The 15,528-nt window shown below is 46.1% G+C and overlaps 1 protein-coding gene across 2 annotated transcripts in view; it reads right to left on the bottom strand.

Moving 5' to 3' along the window:
* Window positions 1-15,528, bottom strand: part of Abl1 (ABL proto-oncogene 1, non-receptor tyrosine kinase) — a 119,980-nt gene that overhangs the window by 37,853 nt on the left and 66,599 nt on the right. Inside the window, exon 1 of one of the 2 annotated variants that reach the window (XM_075985781.1) lies at window positions 8,322-8,481. The exons of the other annotated variant lie outside the window; for it this stretch is intronic. Within the exon in view, the coding sequence (XP_075841896.1) occupies window positions 8,322-8,400 (79 nt within the window). The 5' untranslated portion in view covers window positions 8,401-8,481. Of the gene's footprint in view, window positions 1-8,321; window positions 8,482-15,528 lie in introns of those variants that run through there. 2 annotated transcript variants of the gene reach the window in all.

Genomic DNA, 15,528 nt, shown 5'->3' with positions numbered 1-15,528 from the left:
GCAGAGCAGAGATGTGTCCCTGAGCATTCAGTCCAAGGACTTAAGTCCTGCCGCTTTAGCCTTATTCCCTTGGTGGCCCCTTTGAGACTTACTCTGGCTCAAGGAATCTCCACAATGCGCAGGTCTGTAAAACAGACCAGACCCTTTGCAAAGGAGAGGGCTTCGTGTTTTTAGCTTCTCAATGTTCCAGCTGATGAGGTCATGCTCAGAATATTCTCAAGTCAGTCTGTAACTGCCTCCTACTCTCTTCCTAATGTGAAGTTGGAAGGAAAGTATTATTTCCCACAATGTGTACTTGCCGAAAGCAACTCCATCCCTTTTGTAACCCTTCACATACAGTTCAGATTATTTAAAAAACAAAACCATGTTTAAACATAGCCTTTCCATTACCCTGATACCCAGCACCTGAAACACCAGATCATGAATGCAGAAGAGCTGGGTGGAGAAGAACAGCAGAGCCATCCGGTGGCCTCTGGGCTGCTCCGTGAAAGAAGCAGCTGCTGAGAACTAGCATGGATGTAAAAGTAAACACCCAAAAGGGGACCATGTCTCTGGGAAGCACTGACAGAACTGATGGGGTCTCCTTGGGAGAGGAGACTGGAGACAGAGGCAGCACTTGACAAAGAGGGGCTTATCCAAGGCCAGCCTGATACCCCAATCTCAATAAAAGCATGCTTCTTTATGAATGCCTCAGCTAAGAGACGCCAGGGAGCACTGTCACTGAGGCAGCTGTGATGTGTGGATGCCCGACTTCTACTGGAGGCTGGTAATGTCTTCTGTTTCCTGTGTTCATAAAGCAAAATGGCTGGTTCCAGCTAGAGGCTAGTAAAGCAAAGATGGTTGATCTTCCCTTGCAAGGTCATGGGAACCTTTAGTCCCCGGTCTCCCAGAGTAACAACTTCTGCACAGGGCTGCTTGAGGTGCCCAGTGAGATCCAGAGACCATAACAGCTACCATGAAGAGTCCCCTGAAGGCTGGCATATGTAGTGACCAGACCATACTATGCAACTTTCTCTTAAAATAATGCAGTTTTAGCCTGTCCTGCTTCTGGATATTAGAGGTACTAAATGAATAGATTTCTGCTGAAAACCTTTAGGAAAAAAAAGCTGAGTCACCCCAAGGTTTAAACATTTTCTTTGCAATCATTCTATTATAATGAACTTACCCAGGCAATTCAAACAAAATGGAATTCTCTCTGAGCCTCTGACCTTGTCACACAGCTCCAATACTAACCTTTCTGAAGATATAATCCTTGTCTCCAAAATAAACACAAAGGGATTTTGTCTCACCCTTTAAGAACCTATTGCTGGGGATGGAGAGGTGGCTCAGTGGTTAAGAGTACTTGCTGCTCTTGCAGAGGACTTGAGTTAGGTTTCCAGCACCCACATGGCTGGGACTCATAGCTGCCTGTAACTATAGCTTCAGATCTGACACTCTCTCAGGTCTCTGTGGGCATCTGTACACATGTGGCATACACATGAAAAAAATAAAAACAAAATATTTTTAAAAATTAATCTAGCCAGGAAGTGGTGGTGCATGCCTTAAGTCCCAGCATTTGGGAGGCAGAGATAGGTGGATCTCTGTGAGTTTGAGGCCAGCCTGGTCCACAGGGTGAGTTCCAGCAAAGGCTCCAAAGCTACAGAGAAACCCTGTCTCAGAAAAAAAAAAATCTACTGATGTATTTTGTTTTAGTTTGGCTTTTTGAGAAAGGGCTTCCCTGTGTATCTCTGTCTTGGAACTCACTCTATGCCAGGCTGGACTTGAACTCAGACATCCGCCTGCTTCTGCCTTCTGAATGCCGGAATTGAGGTGTGCGCCACTACCACCTGGCTTAAAACTTAATCTATTATTAAAGAAGGCAATAACATTGTGGAAATGGCTGAAAATATTTTTTTTAAGTTTTTATGATTCTTATGATTTGGAGAAGAGGGTTCTCTCCTTTGACCTTTATGTAGTTTCTGGGTAGACCTGAGGTCATCAGAGTTGCACTTTATGTACTCAGTCACCTCGACAGCCTTCTAGACACCACCAGCTTCCAAAACCTCTCAGGGTACCTACCACCCATGCCCATGTCAGCACTTCCTCTCCTTTCTGTATGGCACAGGACCCACTAGTTTCCCACCTCTATCCTACCAGTCATGTAAGGGTAAAAGAGTTCCTACTCATGTGTGTGTGTGTGTGTGTGTGTGTCCTTCTGAAAGACCAATCACAATACTGCCTAGCACTCACTGGACAGTTACCATTTTTTTGTTTTTTCCAAGACAGGGTTTCTCTGTAGCTTTGGAGCCTGTCCTGGAACTATCTCTTGTAAACCAGGCTGGCCTCGAACTCACAGACATCCACCTGCCTCTGCCTCCCTAGTGCTGGGATTAAAAGTGTGCGCCGCCACCACCTGGCCAGTCACCATTTATTAACAGTTTTATCCAGACAATGTTCAGAACATCTTGTGCCTTGCAAGGTAGGTGGCTATTGGCAGCTGTTATTGGACACTGCTCTTAAGCCTGCATGGACCTCAGAAAATGCACTGTCAGTCCTATCCATGGCAGGGAAACTTTAGGCTTCTCTTAAGCAGGTGCCTTGGCCCTGCAGGGTCTAGGTGGGGAGCCATATTCTCCCATCTTTCTATACCAGCCTCTCCAGCCCCTGCTGCCTCACCTGACTGATCTTGACAGACAGCACTCCCTGCCCTGGAAGAGCCCTCTCAGCCTGTAATATCCTCCAGGCCTTTCCATCTGCACTGACCCTCCCTCCTTGCCTCTGTGCTGCTGCATTATTGCTGCTTCTTCTCTACACCTGAGCACTTGGTACTGACCCTGCCACCAGCTATCACACAACATGGAAACTTCTTGTGTCCCTGGTTCGGGTTCTGATATGAACGGTCCAGATTAAAATCTCAGAACCCTTGTATCAAAGATGCTCCTTCTTGGCCTGTCCCAAGGACACCAACAGCTTCAACCAACCAGACTCTCAGGAGGGGTCAGCACAGCACAGCAGAGCTCTGTGGGGAAGCTCAGATACAGAGCTCTCCATGACTGTTAAGTCAGAACTGAAAAAATGCACTTTAACAGTCCGTCAGCCCAAACAAAGGTAGCAGAAATAGGACAAAGCAACCTGACCAAAACCCCTCTAGCACAGCCCAGAGAACACCTGGAGTTGTCTTCAATAAAACATTAGCTATGGTCAGGATCCTAACCAGGGTAGGACACAAAAGCATGTGTCTATGCTTTCAAACCAAACAGGCAGACAGCGTGGTGCACCCATGGATGTCTCTAGGGACTGTACCAGGAGTTCCTGCACTAGCATCACACTCCGAGTGGCCATTCTGAGTGAGCTGACCACACAAGGGTTTTTAATCTGTCTCAGGCTATGTATAGCAGAATTGAGAGTCAGGGATGGTTCTTTGTCCTTTGTGTGTCTTCTGGGTCCCTTGGCTGAACTGGACGACCCAATGGTAGCCAACTCCTCCACAAGGTCTCACTCCATTAGCATTTTTATTGCTAATTTGGGTCACTGAAACAGAAAAAAGGGCAAGTGACTCTTCCTGTCACTCTGCAAGGAAACAGAGCCGAGCAGTGGACCACTGTTAAAGGTGAATAATGTGTGCAAAGGAGTCCCTTACTATCTGCTTTTGATGAGATTTAAAATTTCCATGGGGTGGGGGACCTGCCACTCATATGGCTTACACCTATGATTTCAACACTTGAGATGCTGAGGCTGGAGGACTACTATTAGCTTGTGGCCAGCATAGGCTACATGACCCCTGAACTCAAATAAATATAAAAATCTACGAATATATTTTATAAATTGCTCGCTTGTGAATTATGATTAATTATGAAGGGAAATTAAATTCTTCTAGTGTCTCACTTGAGCTTTAGTTTTGCATAATGTGTGTGCTTGTGTGAGTGTGTGCCTGCGCACATATGTATATGGTAGGTTTTGTGGGGAGGTGGTTGTTTTGTTTTTGAGATGGTGTTCACTCTGTTGGCTATTCTGGAACTTATTAGGTAAGACCAGGGTGGCCTCAAATTCACAGAGATCCGCCTGCCCGTTTCACAAGTACTAGGATTAAAGGTGTGTGCACCAGGTCCAGCATATGAATATTTGTGTGTTATTATGAATATGAATGTGTGTACACTCCTCATAACCCTCCTTTAGCGGCCCCAGCCCCATGCTGGGGTTATAAGCATGAGCACTAGCCTGGTTTAGTGATATATATTTAAAATCTGTTTTTCTATTTTTCTACATCTGTCTCAGATCAATGATTATACTAGTACAATTACAGTGACTCAATTTTTAAAAGCTCGGGATTTTAGTGTGTAAACATCTGGGACTGTGGAAATAGTCCCTCTGCAGAAGAGAAATAAGGTACTAACCAAAACTCAACGGGGGTGCTTCATGCACTATTAAAATATTCACCGTGGGACTAAGGAGGGCTCAAGGGAAGAAAGATATTTCCAGCTTAAATCTAAGAAGAGGGGCTGGAGAGATGCCTCAGTGTCTGAGAGCACTGGCTACTCTTCCAGAGGCCCCAGGTTCAATTCCCAGCACCCACACAGTGGCTTACGGTCACCTATTACTCCAATTCCAGGGGATCAGATGTCCTCTTCTGGCCTCCGTAGGCACTAGGCATCGCATGTAGTACACAAACATACATGAAAACAAAACAACCAGAAGATAAATAATGAAATTTTTAAAAATCTGAGAAGACAAAGTATTAGTTTTATTGCATATACACTTTAAACATTCCAAAATAATATGTTAACAAGAAGCAGCACGGGTGGATCCAGCTCAGTTCTATCGTTACTGCAGCCGTCAGAGAGACTAGGGAAGCCTTCATTTCAGATTGCTAAAGAACTGTTTACAATAACAACATCGCCCATTTGTTGGCTCTTGTTCCGTGACAGGCTCAGGGTTGAACAGTTTACATGACATCTCTCAACAATGAGGTGGAAACTACTATGAGCCTCATTATATAAATGGGAGCATGTCAGCTCAGAGAGCACCATGCCTAAATCACCTGAGAGGATGCCTGGCTCCAGAACTGCTGTCTACACAGCAGGGACCTAGGAAAAGAAGGCCAATGCAGCTAGGGGTAGAGGAAAGGCTGCTAGAACACGGAGGGGAAAGCCTGATGCTGCTAGGGTTTGGAAGGGGAAGCCCAACAATATTTGAGGGCACCAAAGAGCAACCCTCCGTTAGCAGAAATACACATATTTGCCTCATTTGTTTTTAAAGTTGTCAACAGGGTTCTCACAGATCCTTAAACCAGTCCACAGGCTAGAACGAGAACGTCTCCCTGACCTGGACAAAGGAAATGGAAGCCAAGCAAGTCAGAATCACATGGAGGATCTTCTAACGCCAAATTCTTAAGTGCTGCCACCAAAATGATCTGGTGGTCTTCGCTTGGGATGTCAACAAGACTAGTCTGAGAACTAAGTGAGGATGTTTGGTGCCGCATACTACTGACACATAGTAAAAGCTCAATGATATTAACATAACCCAAATTACAAAGACTGGCCTGCTAGGTGACAAAGAGTTCTAACCAAGGGAAGCGAGTGTGTGGCCTCAGGAGAGTATTCAGAGCCCACTAGTAAAAGCAATGTGGCTGGCACTGCAGGAGGCACTGGCTGGACAGTCTCACGCTGAGAAGCTTCAGAGTGGGCTCTTCAAATAAATGAGAAAGGTCGGCAAGAGTTCACTCTGCAGACAGCATACCAGAGCCCATGTACCTCCCAACACCATGTGGATGGATACAAACAAGGGCGGTAAAACCGAGTTCAAACCGTCTTTCTTGTGCCCAGGGCAAGGAATAATTGACAAGACTGGGGTTCAAAGTGGACCAAAGACTAAAACTGATATGGTCATTCTGAACAGATACTTCAGGGAACAAAATTCCAGCATCACGAAGGCTTCTTAGGAATATAAGCTACTTCTAGAGGGGCATAGTTTTCTTTTAGAAAAACAACAAAAATGTAGTGATTGACTCTAGGAAAAAAACACGAGGGCCAATTACTTTTCATTAGTTCCTCTTTCAGAATTTGCTTGGAAAATGTTACTAGCCTGCTGCTTTATGGAAGAAGGTGTTCACCAGTGCCAGCTGCAGAAGGAGAAGACTGGTTTCGTGCAGGAACGAGCTGGGAGTTTCTGAAGACAGTGCTGGATGAAGATAGTGTGTCCCATGGGAGACAAATGGTCGGCCAGTAAAACAGAGGGGTTAAGAGTGGGTTTTCTGGGCCAGGCACTGTGGTGCAAGCCTGTAATCCTAGGTGCTCTACATTCTGGGGCAGGAGGATGCCAAGGTCAAGGCCTGCCTGGACAACTTGGCTAGACCCTGTCTCAAAATTCAAAAGTTGGGAGGGGTCTGTGGGTATAGTTCAAGACCCTGGGCTCCAATGCCTAAAACCTATTTATTTATTTATTTAAGTGGATTCCTTGGAGCCAAATGGCACAAATTCAAATCCTGGCATCAGCACTTGTTAGTTCTGTCATCTCAGGGGTGTCTCCTAACCTTTTGGTGCCTCAGTTTCTTACCTACAAGATGAAATAGTCAGGGCCACCACAGTCACCTAATAACTACTACTGCCTATGTCCCCGAAGCAGCAGGGAGCGTGGATTTGGTGATAATGGAAAACTCACCATATTCAATTCTCTCCCTGGCCTGGGATGCTCGGACTCTGAGTGGGTGTCGATGAGCTGATTGATTGACTTAGGATGTTAGTAGGAAATGAAAAGCCTGGATTATTTCTCCAGATGCTGGCAAGGTCTCTCTTCCCCAGAGACAGACAGCACTTCCGTCTTTAAGACATAATTACTGAGGCTGGCTTGATTCTCTCAGTTATAGAAAAGAATTTCAATCTCAGTGAGCAGAAAGAGATCCTGGAGAGATTCTTCCTTACTGTGTGGACACTTCTTTGGGACTTGACTTTAGAATTCACTTTAAGGTGTGCTGGAGTAAGACTTAGATTTTCTTCCTGCTAAAACAATAATTAAACTAGCCAGATATGCACTAAATCCCACTTGACCCCCAGGAACAAGCTGATGTGCAGGCGAAGTCGAGCTGTGCCCTGACTGCAGCTACAGAAGACCATTCATCTCTGCTCCAGCGGAGCCCTCAAAATGGAGATGATAGAGCCTTGCGCTAACTGGATACAGATGGGCGGAGAATGTGCACAGAATGTGGAGCAACTGGGAAAGTAAGCAGCGTATTAACTAAAGATGACTGGCTGCTCAGATGCCAATTTTGGGGGACAAATAAACCATCTCCTCCCTCCAAATGTTAGACTCTGAGCTCATGCCATCCATATGAGGCTCCTCTAAGGGATCCAGTTCCTGAAGTTCCGGGGAGGGGACAATGTCATGAGTACAGCTTGTGGCAAAGGGAAACACAGTCTACCTGTGGGGGCACTTCAGGCCTTTGAGTCAGGGTAGAAAGGGAAAGAAAAGCAGGTTAGAGAACAGAAAAGCCTCCATTTCTCCCTCATTTCTAGAAAGAGAAAGACTAGAAAACAGTAGAAATCAAAGTTGTCCTAAAATAAACTTGACATTTTTACTCCTATCTGAACTCCTACATCAAACAGTCAGGACGCCTGGGCACCACAGGCCTGCGAGTGCTTCTGCCCTTCTGGAGAAGGCAATAGTCCCCACAAAAGGTCGACTATGTCCTAATGGGCTTGGCCAGGGCCCAGCCCCCAGCCCCCTCCACTCATCCTCCCCATTTGTCATCCTTTTAGATTAGAACCAAACACTAAGGACAACAGGAAGAGGGCATGGAATCAGAGGGATGAGAGTAAAGCAGGCAAAAGCAACAGGCTCCTGACCCTAAGTTTATGCAAAGAACTAAACGTTAGGAGCTCCCCCACCAAGCACCAAACTGAGCGCTCTACAAACTCCTGGAAATACCAAGCAAAACCATTCTTTTCCCCTCCTGAAAAGACTGAATTTCCAAAACCTCTTCGTGGTTTGCAGAAAGGTGGGGGTGGGGGTAGAAAGTTCACACGAAATTCTGTACCCATAAATGGTAGAGCGGGATCCCTTTGTATGCGGCACTTGGTGGAGGCCCACCTTTGTGACACACAATTCCCACTTGGCAGCGGAAACTCCACAACGTGGGCTCACGAGGACCCTAAAGACTGGCTTTTTAAAACTTTCTGGGAGGGAGCGGCACCAAGCGCTATGGCCTCGCCAGCACCAGAGCCGCTGCTCTCCCTGGGGAGTCCGCTGGGCCAGCCAGCGCCGCCAACGGCGGCCTCAGAAGGGGAAGGCTGGGGACCAGGAGCGCGCAGGGCAATCCGGGCGGGTCTCCTGCTCGGGTAGGGGTTTACCTTCCAGGTAGCAGCTGGAGGACGAGGAGAGCCCCTTCTTGGATTTGCAGCCCACCAGCTTCAAGCAGATCTCCAACATGGTCCCGCGGCCGCAGCGAACGTCCAGCTGCCCCACCGCCCCGGGCCCCCAGCCCCGCCAGGCCGCGCTCGCCGCGCTCGCTGCGCTCCCAGCCCCGCCTGCGCCCAGGCCCGCGTCCCGCCTCCCGCCTAGGCCGGTAACAAAGGGCCCTGCGCCCCGCCCCGCCCGCCTCTTAACCCCCTCCTGACCAAGGGAAGGCAGTGGCCCCACGACCTCCCTAGCTGCCCCGCGATGCTGGCACAGCTCCTGCCGCGTGTTGGGTTGGGTAAGGTCGGTGGAAATGCAAATTCCTCCCGAGTTACCAAGACTAATCTCGTTTATATTGGGGGAGCGACTGCGATTAAGCCTAAAGTGGGTGTCTGAGGAATGTGAACAGTCAGGGCTAGAACCCACAGGAATACCGAATACCGGACGCTGCTCCAACCATTCATTTAGACCAGGAGATGTGAGTTTAAGCTTAGGGAATTCCGTCTCCACAGTGAATGTTCATTGTGGGCTGGAATGGCGGCTGGCCCTTCCTGACCTCATTTTCTGGAGAACTTTCCCTCTTCTTGGTGCCATGGGCAATCAGTGTTTGAATCCATTTCACAGTGGCACTGAGTTCTTATCTTTTCCTAGAAGCTGGCTAGAGCAGGTTACCAACAAGATTTTAACTAAGCAATAATCCTAACAGAGGGCTACTGGCACAGACTGAGAGTCTAGATTGGTGGGAAACATGAGGCCCCAACTACAGTCAACAATTTAATAAAATGTCACCCAAGTTCCAGTGACAAAAGGGAAAATAAACTTATGAAATAATGTCACATAACTAAAAATCTGGCCCACTTCCTCTAGCATATGAAGAGCTGACCTGTAGCAGGATGGTCCTCTATAAGACTACCCCCATGTGCCTTGCCAACCACAGGGCATGTGCGCCATAATCCTGAGAAGAAAGTCAGATCATGATTCTTCATGTGAAAACAGACAAGGTCACATGGTGGAAACCTGAAGATAGGCACTCAGTCAGGGTCTGCCTGGTTCCAAAATTTGGCCTCTGGACCAGTGGGGTAGGTGCCCCTCCCACTAAGAATCTAGCTTCCAAGCATTGGATAGCTGGATTTGTGAAGTTATCATGACCTGTTTCAGAGAAGTCTTGGTTAAGGGACCCTAGTTCCAAAAGAAAGAAAAGTTGGGCAGTGGTGGCACTCAGGGGGCAGAGGCAGGCCTGGTCTACTAAGTGAGTTTCAGGACAGCCAGAGCTACACAGAGAAACCCTGTCTCCAAACAAAACAAAACAAAGTGGGGAGGGGCTAGCCTACTCTACAATGCTGAGAGCTAGGGTGTCTGGAACACCAGGCACCGTGAAGGAATAAGGTCTCCACTTAGGTCTGCCTAAATAGCCATGTCTGTCACAGGCCTCTCCACCAGGATGCCATGCACTTTTTGAAAGTGAAATTTGTCTATGCTGAAGCCCAGACTTGACTACTAGAGCAGGTGCCAGAGCAGGCCTCATGAGCACCGAGTGCCTACAGAACCGATGCCACTCCATCATCTGGAGACAAAGGACCAGAGTGACCAGGAGACAAGCATGTCAACTGGATACATTCCTGATTCTGGGAAAACATTTTCTGAGAGTCTATATGCTGGCTGACTAGTGTTGTCTTGAACCTTCCATCTTCCTCACAGTGCCAATGATAACACTGAAAGGTGTGCTATCAGTACAAACACAACAAATGATGCAGTACCTATCTGTTCTGCTACAATTTTGCAAGTTCAAGGGTCTTCGATCAGACTATAACGAAGTCTGTCATATAGCATATCAGATCACAGGGTTATATTCAGATTAGCAGCTAAATGCCAAGAACTACACATTAAAAGGCACTCTGAAATTCTAATCATACCCTTAAATACTGCTCTCTAATACAAGTCAGACATTGATTCACATGTGCTGGATTCACGCTGGGATTCAGCTTGTTTTTAAAAGCACATGACTACTGCTAATATTCTGCTCTATGACTACAAGTCCAAACCCTTTATAATTTAGACATAAAACTATTCATTGGCAGGCCTGGCAATACACTCTAAGTGGCAATGATCATGGTAGCCATTACCAAGTGGCACAGCAATACAACAGACTGAGCTACTCCTTCCAGATACAGCTTTTCTGAACTTTGCCAAGATGGAAAGGGCACTGTATGCAAGCAATCTCACTTGTCTCAAGAAAGAAGGTCTGAGGGCTGCACCTCTAGTCAGCCCAAAGCAGAAAGTCAATGGCTGAAAAGTAAAACAGGTCAGGCATGGGGGCCATGCTTGTAATTCTAATCCTTGGGAGGCAGAGGCAGGAACATTGCCATAAGTTCAAAGCCAGCCTGGGATACAGCTAAAATTCTAAACCAATTAGGGCTATATAATGAGACTCTGTCTCAAAGCAAATAGAAACAAGACAGGTAACAGAAGCAGAAAGGAAGATGAAAGACCAAGGCTTATGTGCTGTGTCACTGTCATCTGGGAAATCTACAGACTTATGCGGTACAACCAGAGACCTCAGAGTGGCTTGAGAATTCTGGGCAGTTTCATTCTCCCTGTCCATACAATAAATAACTAAATGTAACAAAATAAAAGTTTAAAATGTATTGCTAGAGGCCACCCAGTCATGCTGAAAGTGTGGTCCATGAATGAACCAGACTCCTAAGCTGCTGTGCCTGCTCAGGACAGATTGCTGTCTGAGTTGCAGCCTACTGCATCGACTGTGTGGGAAAAACTGCTAAAGGCCCAGAGGACCCTGGGCTTCTGAGACCAGAGGCCATTCTTATCAGGGATGGGACAGATGGGGATGGATGGGTTTCATGAATTTAGAATTTACTCATCTGAAAACAACTTGTAGATTTAATAACTATGTCACAGCAGAGGAAGTAAACAAAAAGAAGACTCTGGAGAGTTTAGATTGGATTTATTTTAAATTTTGGGTTCAGTCTCTTTTTAAAAAAATGGGGCAGGCATCCACCATAGCTCTCTGGGTGGCAGGACTGGGGAGGGATGGTGGGTGGAAGGGGGGCAGGTGAGTCTGACAAGCGGTCTGGGAGGGCCCTCCACAACTGAGTCCTGCATTCTTGTCAGCACAGCTGGTCATGCTGGGGAACAGGGGTGGCTTGTTTCACAAGCATGGGCCAACACAGCCCAGAGCTTACAGTCTCTCATTCATCGGCCGGCTTCTCTAGCTCGGTGCATGTGTCTGAAGTGTCTGTCCAGAGAATCAGACAGCTGAACCCCTCACAACAGCCACAGCACTTTACTGCCCTACAAGGGAACATGTGCCCCTGTAAGTCTCAGAACATTTTTGCCAGATAGAACTATTTGTTGGTCACCAGTCATGGGTCACTAAGGTCCAGTGACTCCAGCCTGGGAGAGCCAAGTAACTGACAAGGCCAAGCAGCAGAGACTGGATGAGCTTGGACACGTTGGAGATCTGCTTTTAGCTGGTGGGCTGCAAATCCAAGAAGGGGCTCTCCTCATCTCCCAGCTGCTACCTAAAAGGTAAACCCTGGCCAGGGTTCAAGGACCTGCTGGGCTGTCTTGCCCTAGCCCTGTGTACTCCCTCTGAGGCCACTGCAGCAGGCACCTGTGGGTTCAGTGGACTCCCCAAGCCTCATTCACAGCTTCAGCTCCCATGCAGTTCTGGGAGTGATCATTAAGAGCGGGCTGACACTGGAAATAATACACAGCAAACTGAAGCATCGTTTCCCAGAGGACCCTGCATCAGTTGGGGACAGCACTCATGCATGAGCACTCAGAATCAAGAAGGACGGGAGAAGCGGGCAGTGGTGACACCTTTATCCCAGCACTGGGGATGCAGAGATAGGCGGATCTTTGAGTTTTAGGCCAGCCTGGTCTATAGAATGAGTTCCAAGACAGCCAGGCCTATACAGAGAAACTCTGTCTCAAAAAACTTAAAAAATAGGCTGGGTGGTGGTGGCACACGCCTTTAATTTTAATCCCAGCACTCAGGAGGCAGAGGCAGGTGGATCTCTGTGAGTTCGAAACCAGCTTGGTCTACGAGAGCTAGTTCCAGGGCAGGCTAAAAAGCTACAGAGAAACCCTGTCTTGAAAAACCAAAAAAAAAAAAAAAAAAAAAAACCTTAAAAAATAAAATAAAAATAAAAAAGCCCAATCTGAGGGACTCTGGGAGGAATGTCGGGTCTGGAGGCTGTCCTAAGAATAAGAAATTGATTAACTTTTGAAGGGTAAGATCACTGGATGTGGATCAGGAGCAGCATCTTGGATTCAAATGTCACAAAGTCTCATCTTTCATCTAAAGGCAGCCCCCTCATCCCCACACCTTCACCAGCCTCCCCTACACATAGCAACGATGCTCCTGGTCTACTCCATCCCCTTGGGATGCTTAGGCTGAGATTTTCAGTGAAGGCCCACAACAAATTCTCTTTCTAGAAAAATCTCATAATTTGGGAGGTAGGAGCAAGGGGAACAAGAAGCCAGTCAGTCAGTCTAGGCTAAGGAGACACTGTCTCAGATACAAAACAAAAACCTTATTTTATATATACATATTTCTATATACACATATATGACCTTATTTTATAATTAAACAGTATAAACATATTTGTTCAAACAAATCTTCCAGTTTGATAAAATGAGTAATATTAGTGTGCTCATGTTATTTTTTACTTTTAATCAAAATACTATATATACTTGGTTACAAAAACAAGCAGCATGAAGGTTTTTTTAAGAAAAAGCCTAGGAATGGTAGTGCTCACCTTTGATTCCAGCACTCCAGAGGCAGAGGCAGGTGGATCTCTGTGAGTTCAAAGCCAGCCCAATCTATAGAACAAGTTCCAGGACAAGTCAGGACTATACAAAATAACCCTGTCTCAGAAAGGGTGAATATGAATATATAATCATTGTTAAGAGAGAATATGCGTGCCACAGCATGCTTATGGAGGTTGATGGACAACTCTGTAGACTCAGCTCTCTCTTTCCACCTTTATGTGAGCTGAACTGAACTGGGAATTGAACTCAGCACTAGGCTATATTACGTGCTAATCACCTTTAACTGCTTGAGCCCATTTTTTTCTTAGAATTGTCTCCTAACTTCTATTTGTTATTATTATTACTCAATTCTCCCTCTCTGAAATTACTCCCAGAATGGCACTGATACCCTGGGAGGATGCTTTTAACCTCATTACTGCCTCCCTCATCTTGCATGTTATGGTCTAACGGAAATTTGATTTTCAAGTCTTCTGTTAAATTTTAAATTGTGGTTATAAAGTTTTATTTTATTTGTTTTTTGAGATAGATTCTCTTTACATAGCCCTGGCTGTCCTGGAACTCACTATGTGGACCACGCTAGCCTTGAACTCACAAAGATTCACTTGCCTCGGCCTCCTAAGTGCTGGGATTAAAGGCAAGTGCCATTATGCCCAGGTAATGTTTTTATAAGTAAAAAATTGATTGATTCTTAGGACTTTAGGGACAGCCTCAGCTACACAGTGAGTTCAAGGCTTGCTTGGACCATATAAGACTCTGTTACACCAACAACAGATTAAAAACAATAACAAAAGCACTAATTTTTCTCCTGTTGTCAGTAGCATGTGTTCTTTGAGGTTGTGCTGTCCCTGAGGATTGTGAAGAACCATTCTTTTGAACTCCTGTATTGTCTCTATTCCTACCAAGTTCTTGTCTTCTTTGTATGTATTTTACTCTCTGTTACTATTTTGAGACGTCTCTAAATAGTCAATGAAATTTGACTGCTCATTCATTATTTACAAAGACTTGAAACTGAAGTCCTGTATCTCAAAGAGGCTCAACACCTAAAGACTCTGAGGGAAGGAGCTGAGCAACTCTTCCCAGTACTATACTGGAATCTAGAGGATACTTTTCTGGGGCCTTTCCTTTTTTTTTTTTCCTCACAGAAAGAAGTACTTCAATCTCCTCTCTGTTAAGGCCTTACCTAGCAGGCACTGGAAGAGGGGCTGGGAATCTCACTAATGTAGACTTTCAACAACAAATCCCGTTCTTGACCACTCTACCATCATCAGTGCACTAGCTCACATCTTACTGCGGGCTTACTCTCAGAACCTAGGCTGTAGCATCCTGACTGTCATAAGTCTGCTACTGCCTCCCACTTCCTGAAAACGTTGTCACTTCTGTTATTCACTTCTGTCTCCTTTTGGGCTCCTTTTGTCCTTATACATCTTCAGTTTTAAAAAACCATCTTTCGAGACGGCGGGGACCAGCGGGGACGGCGACAGACGCAGGCAGCAGGAACCGGTGTGCAACACCGAGAGCAGATCGCCCCACTACAATTAAATCAAAGAGGTAGGCCTTTGGTTGGCGAGGTCCCTGGCAAAGGAGGAGCCGGGTCCTGTTCCTGAAGACCCTTCTGATGGGTGAGAGGGATCTTGGCCCCCCGGCAGGAGCCAGGAAACAGAGCGAGGGCATTTTGTAAGAGGAGCCCCTGGCCAGCAGGGAAACCTGATCTGGTTTTAAAAGACCCAATAGATAGCATCGATAGGAGATGGGCAGGCACCAAGGCAAGAATTCATCCAATAATCTGAAAAACAACATGAAAACACCAGAACCCAATGATCTTACAACAGAAGGACTTGAACACCCTAACACAGAAGTGGAAAAAAATGACTTTATGAAAGCAATAGAGTCCCTTAAACAACATGTGAAAAATGCCCTTATAGAAATGGATGAGAAGTATAACCAAAAGTTTGAAGAAATGAGTAAATACGTACATGATACCCTGGGAAACCAAGAAAAAACAATCAAACAGGTAATGGAAACAGTCCAAGAATTGAAAACTGAAATGGAAGCAAGGAAGAAAACACAAACTGAGGACCAGTGGATATGGAAAATCTAGGTCAACGAGCAGAGCCTACAGAAACAAGCATAATCAATAGAATACAAGAAATAGAAGAAAGAATCTCAGATTCTGAGGACACCATAGAGAAAATAAAAAACAATCTTTCTCTGTGGGGCTGGTGCTTATACTCTGAGGACTCAGGAGTCTGCACCAGAAGGATTGTAGTCAGTCTAAGGTAAAGCTGGGCTCCAAAGTAAGACTGTCCCTGGAAGAGGGATGGGAAACATTCACTTCTCATAAACAGTTTTGTGCATCTTACAGGCGAT

This window comes from Microtus pennsylvanicus, chromosome 9 (assembly GCF_037038515.1).
Source record: "Microtus pennsylvanicus isolate mMicPen1 chromosome 9, mMicPen1.hap1, whole genome shotgun sequence".
Lineage (NCBI taxonomy): Eukaryota > Metazoa > Chordata > Mammalia > Rodentia > Cricetidae > Microtus > Microtus pennsylvanicus.
The sequence above is the reverse complement of the archived record's forward strand: the minus strand, read 5'-3'. Positions and strand labels throughout refer to the sequence as shown.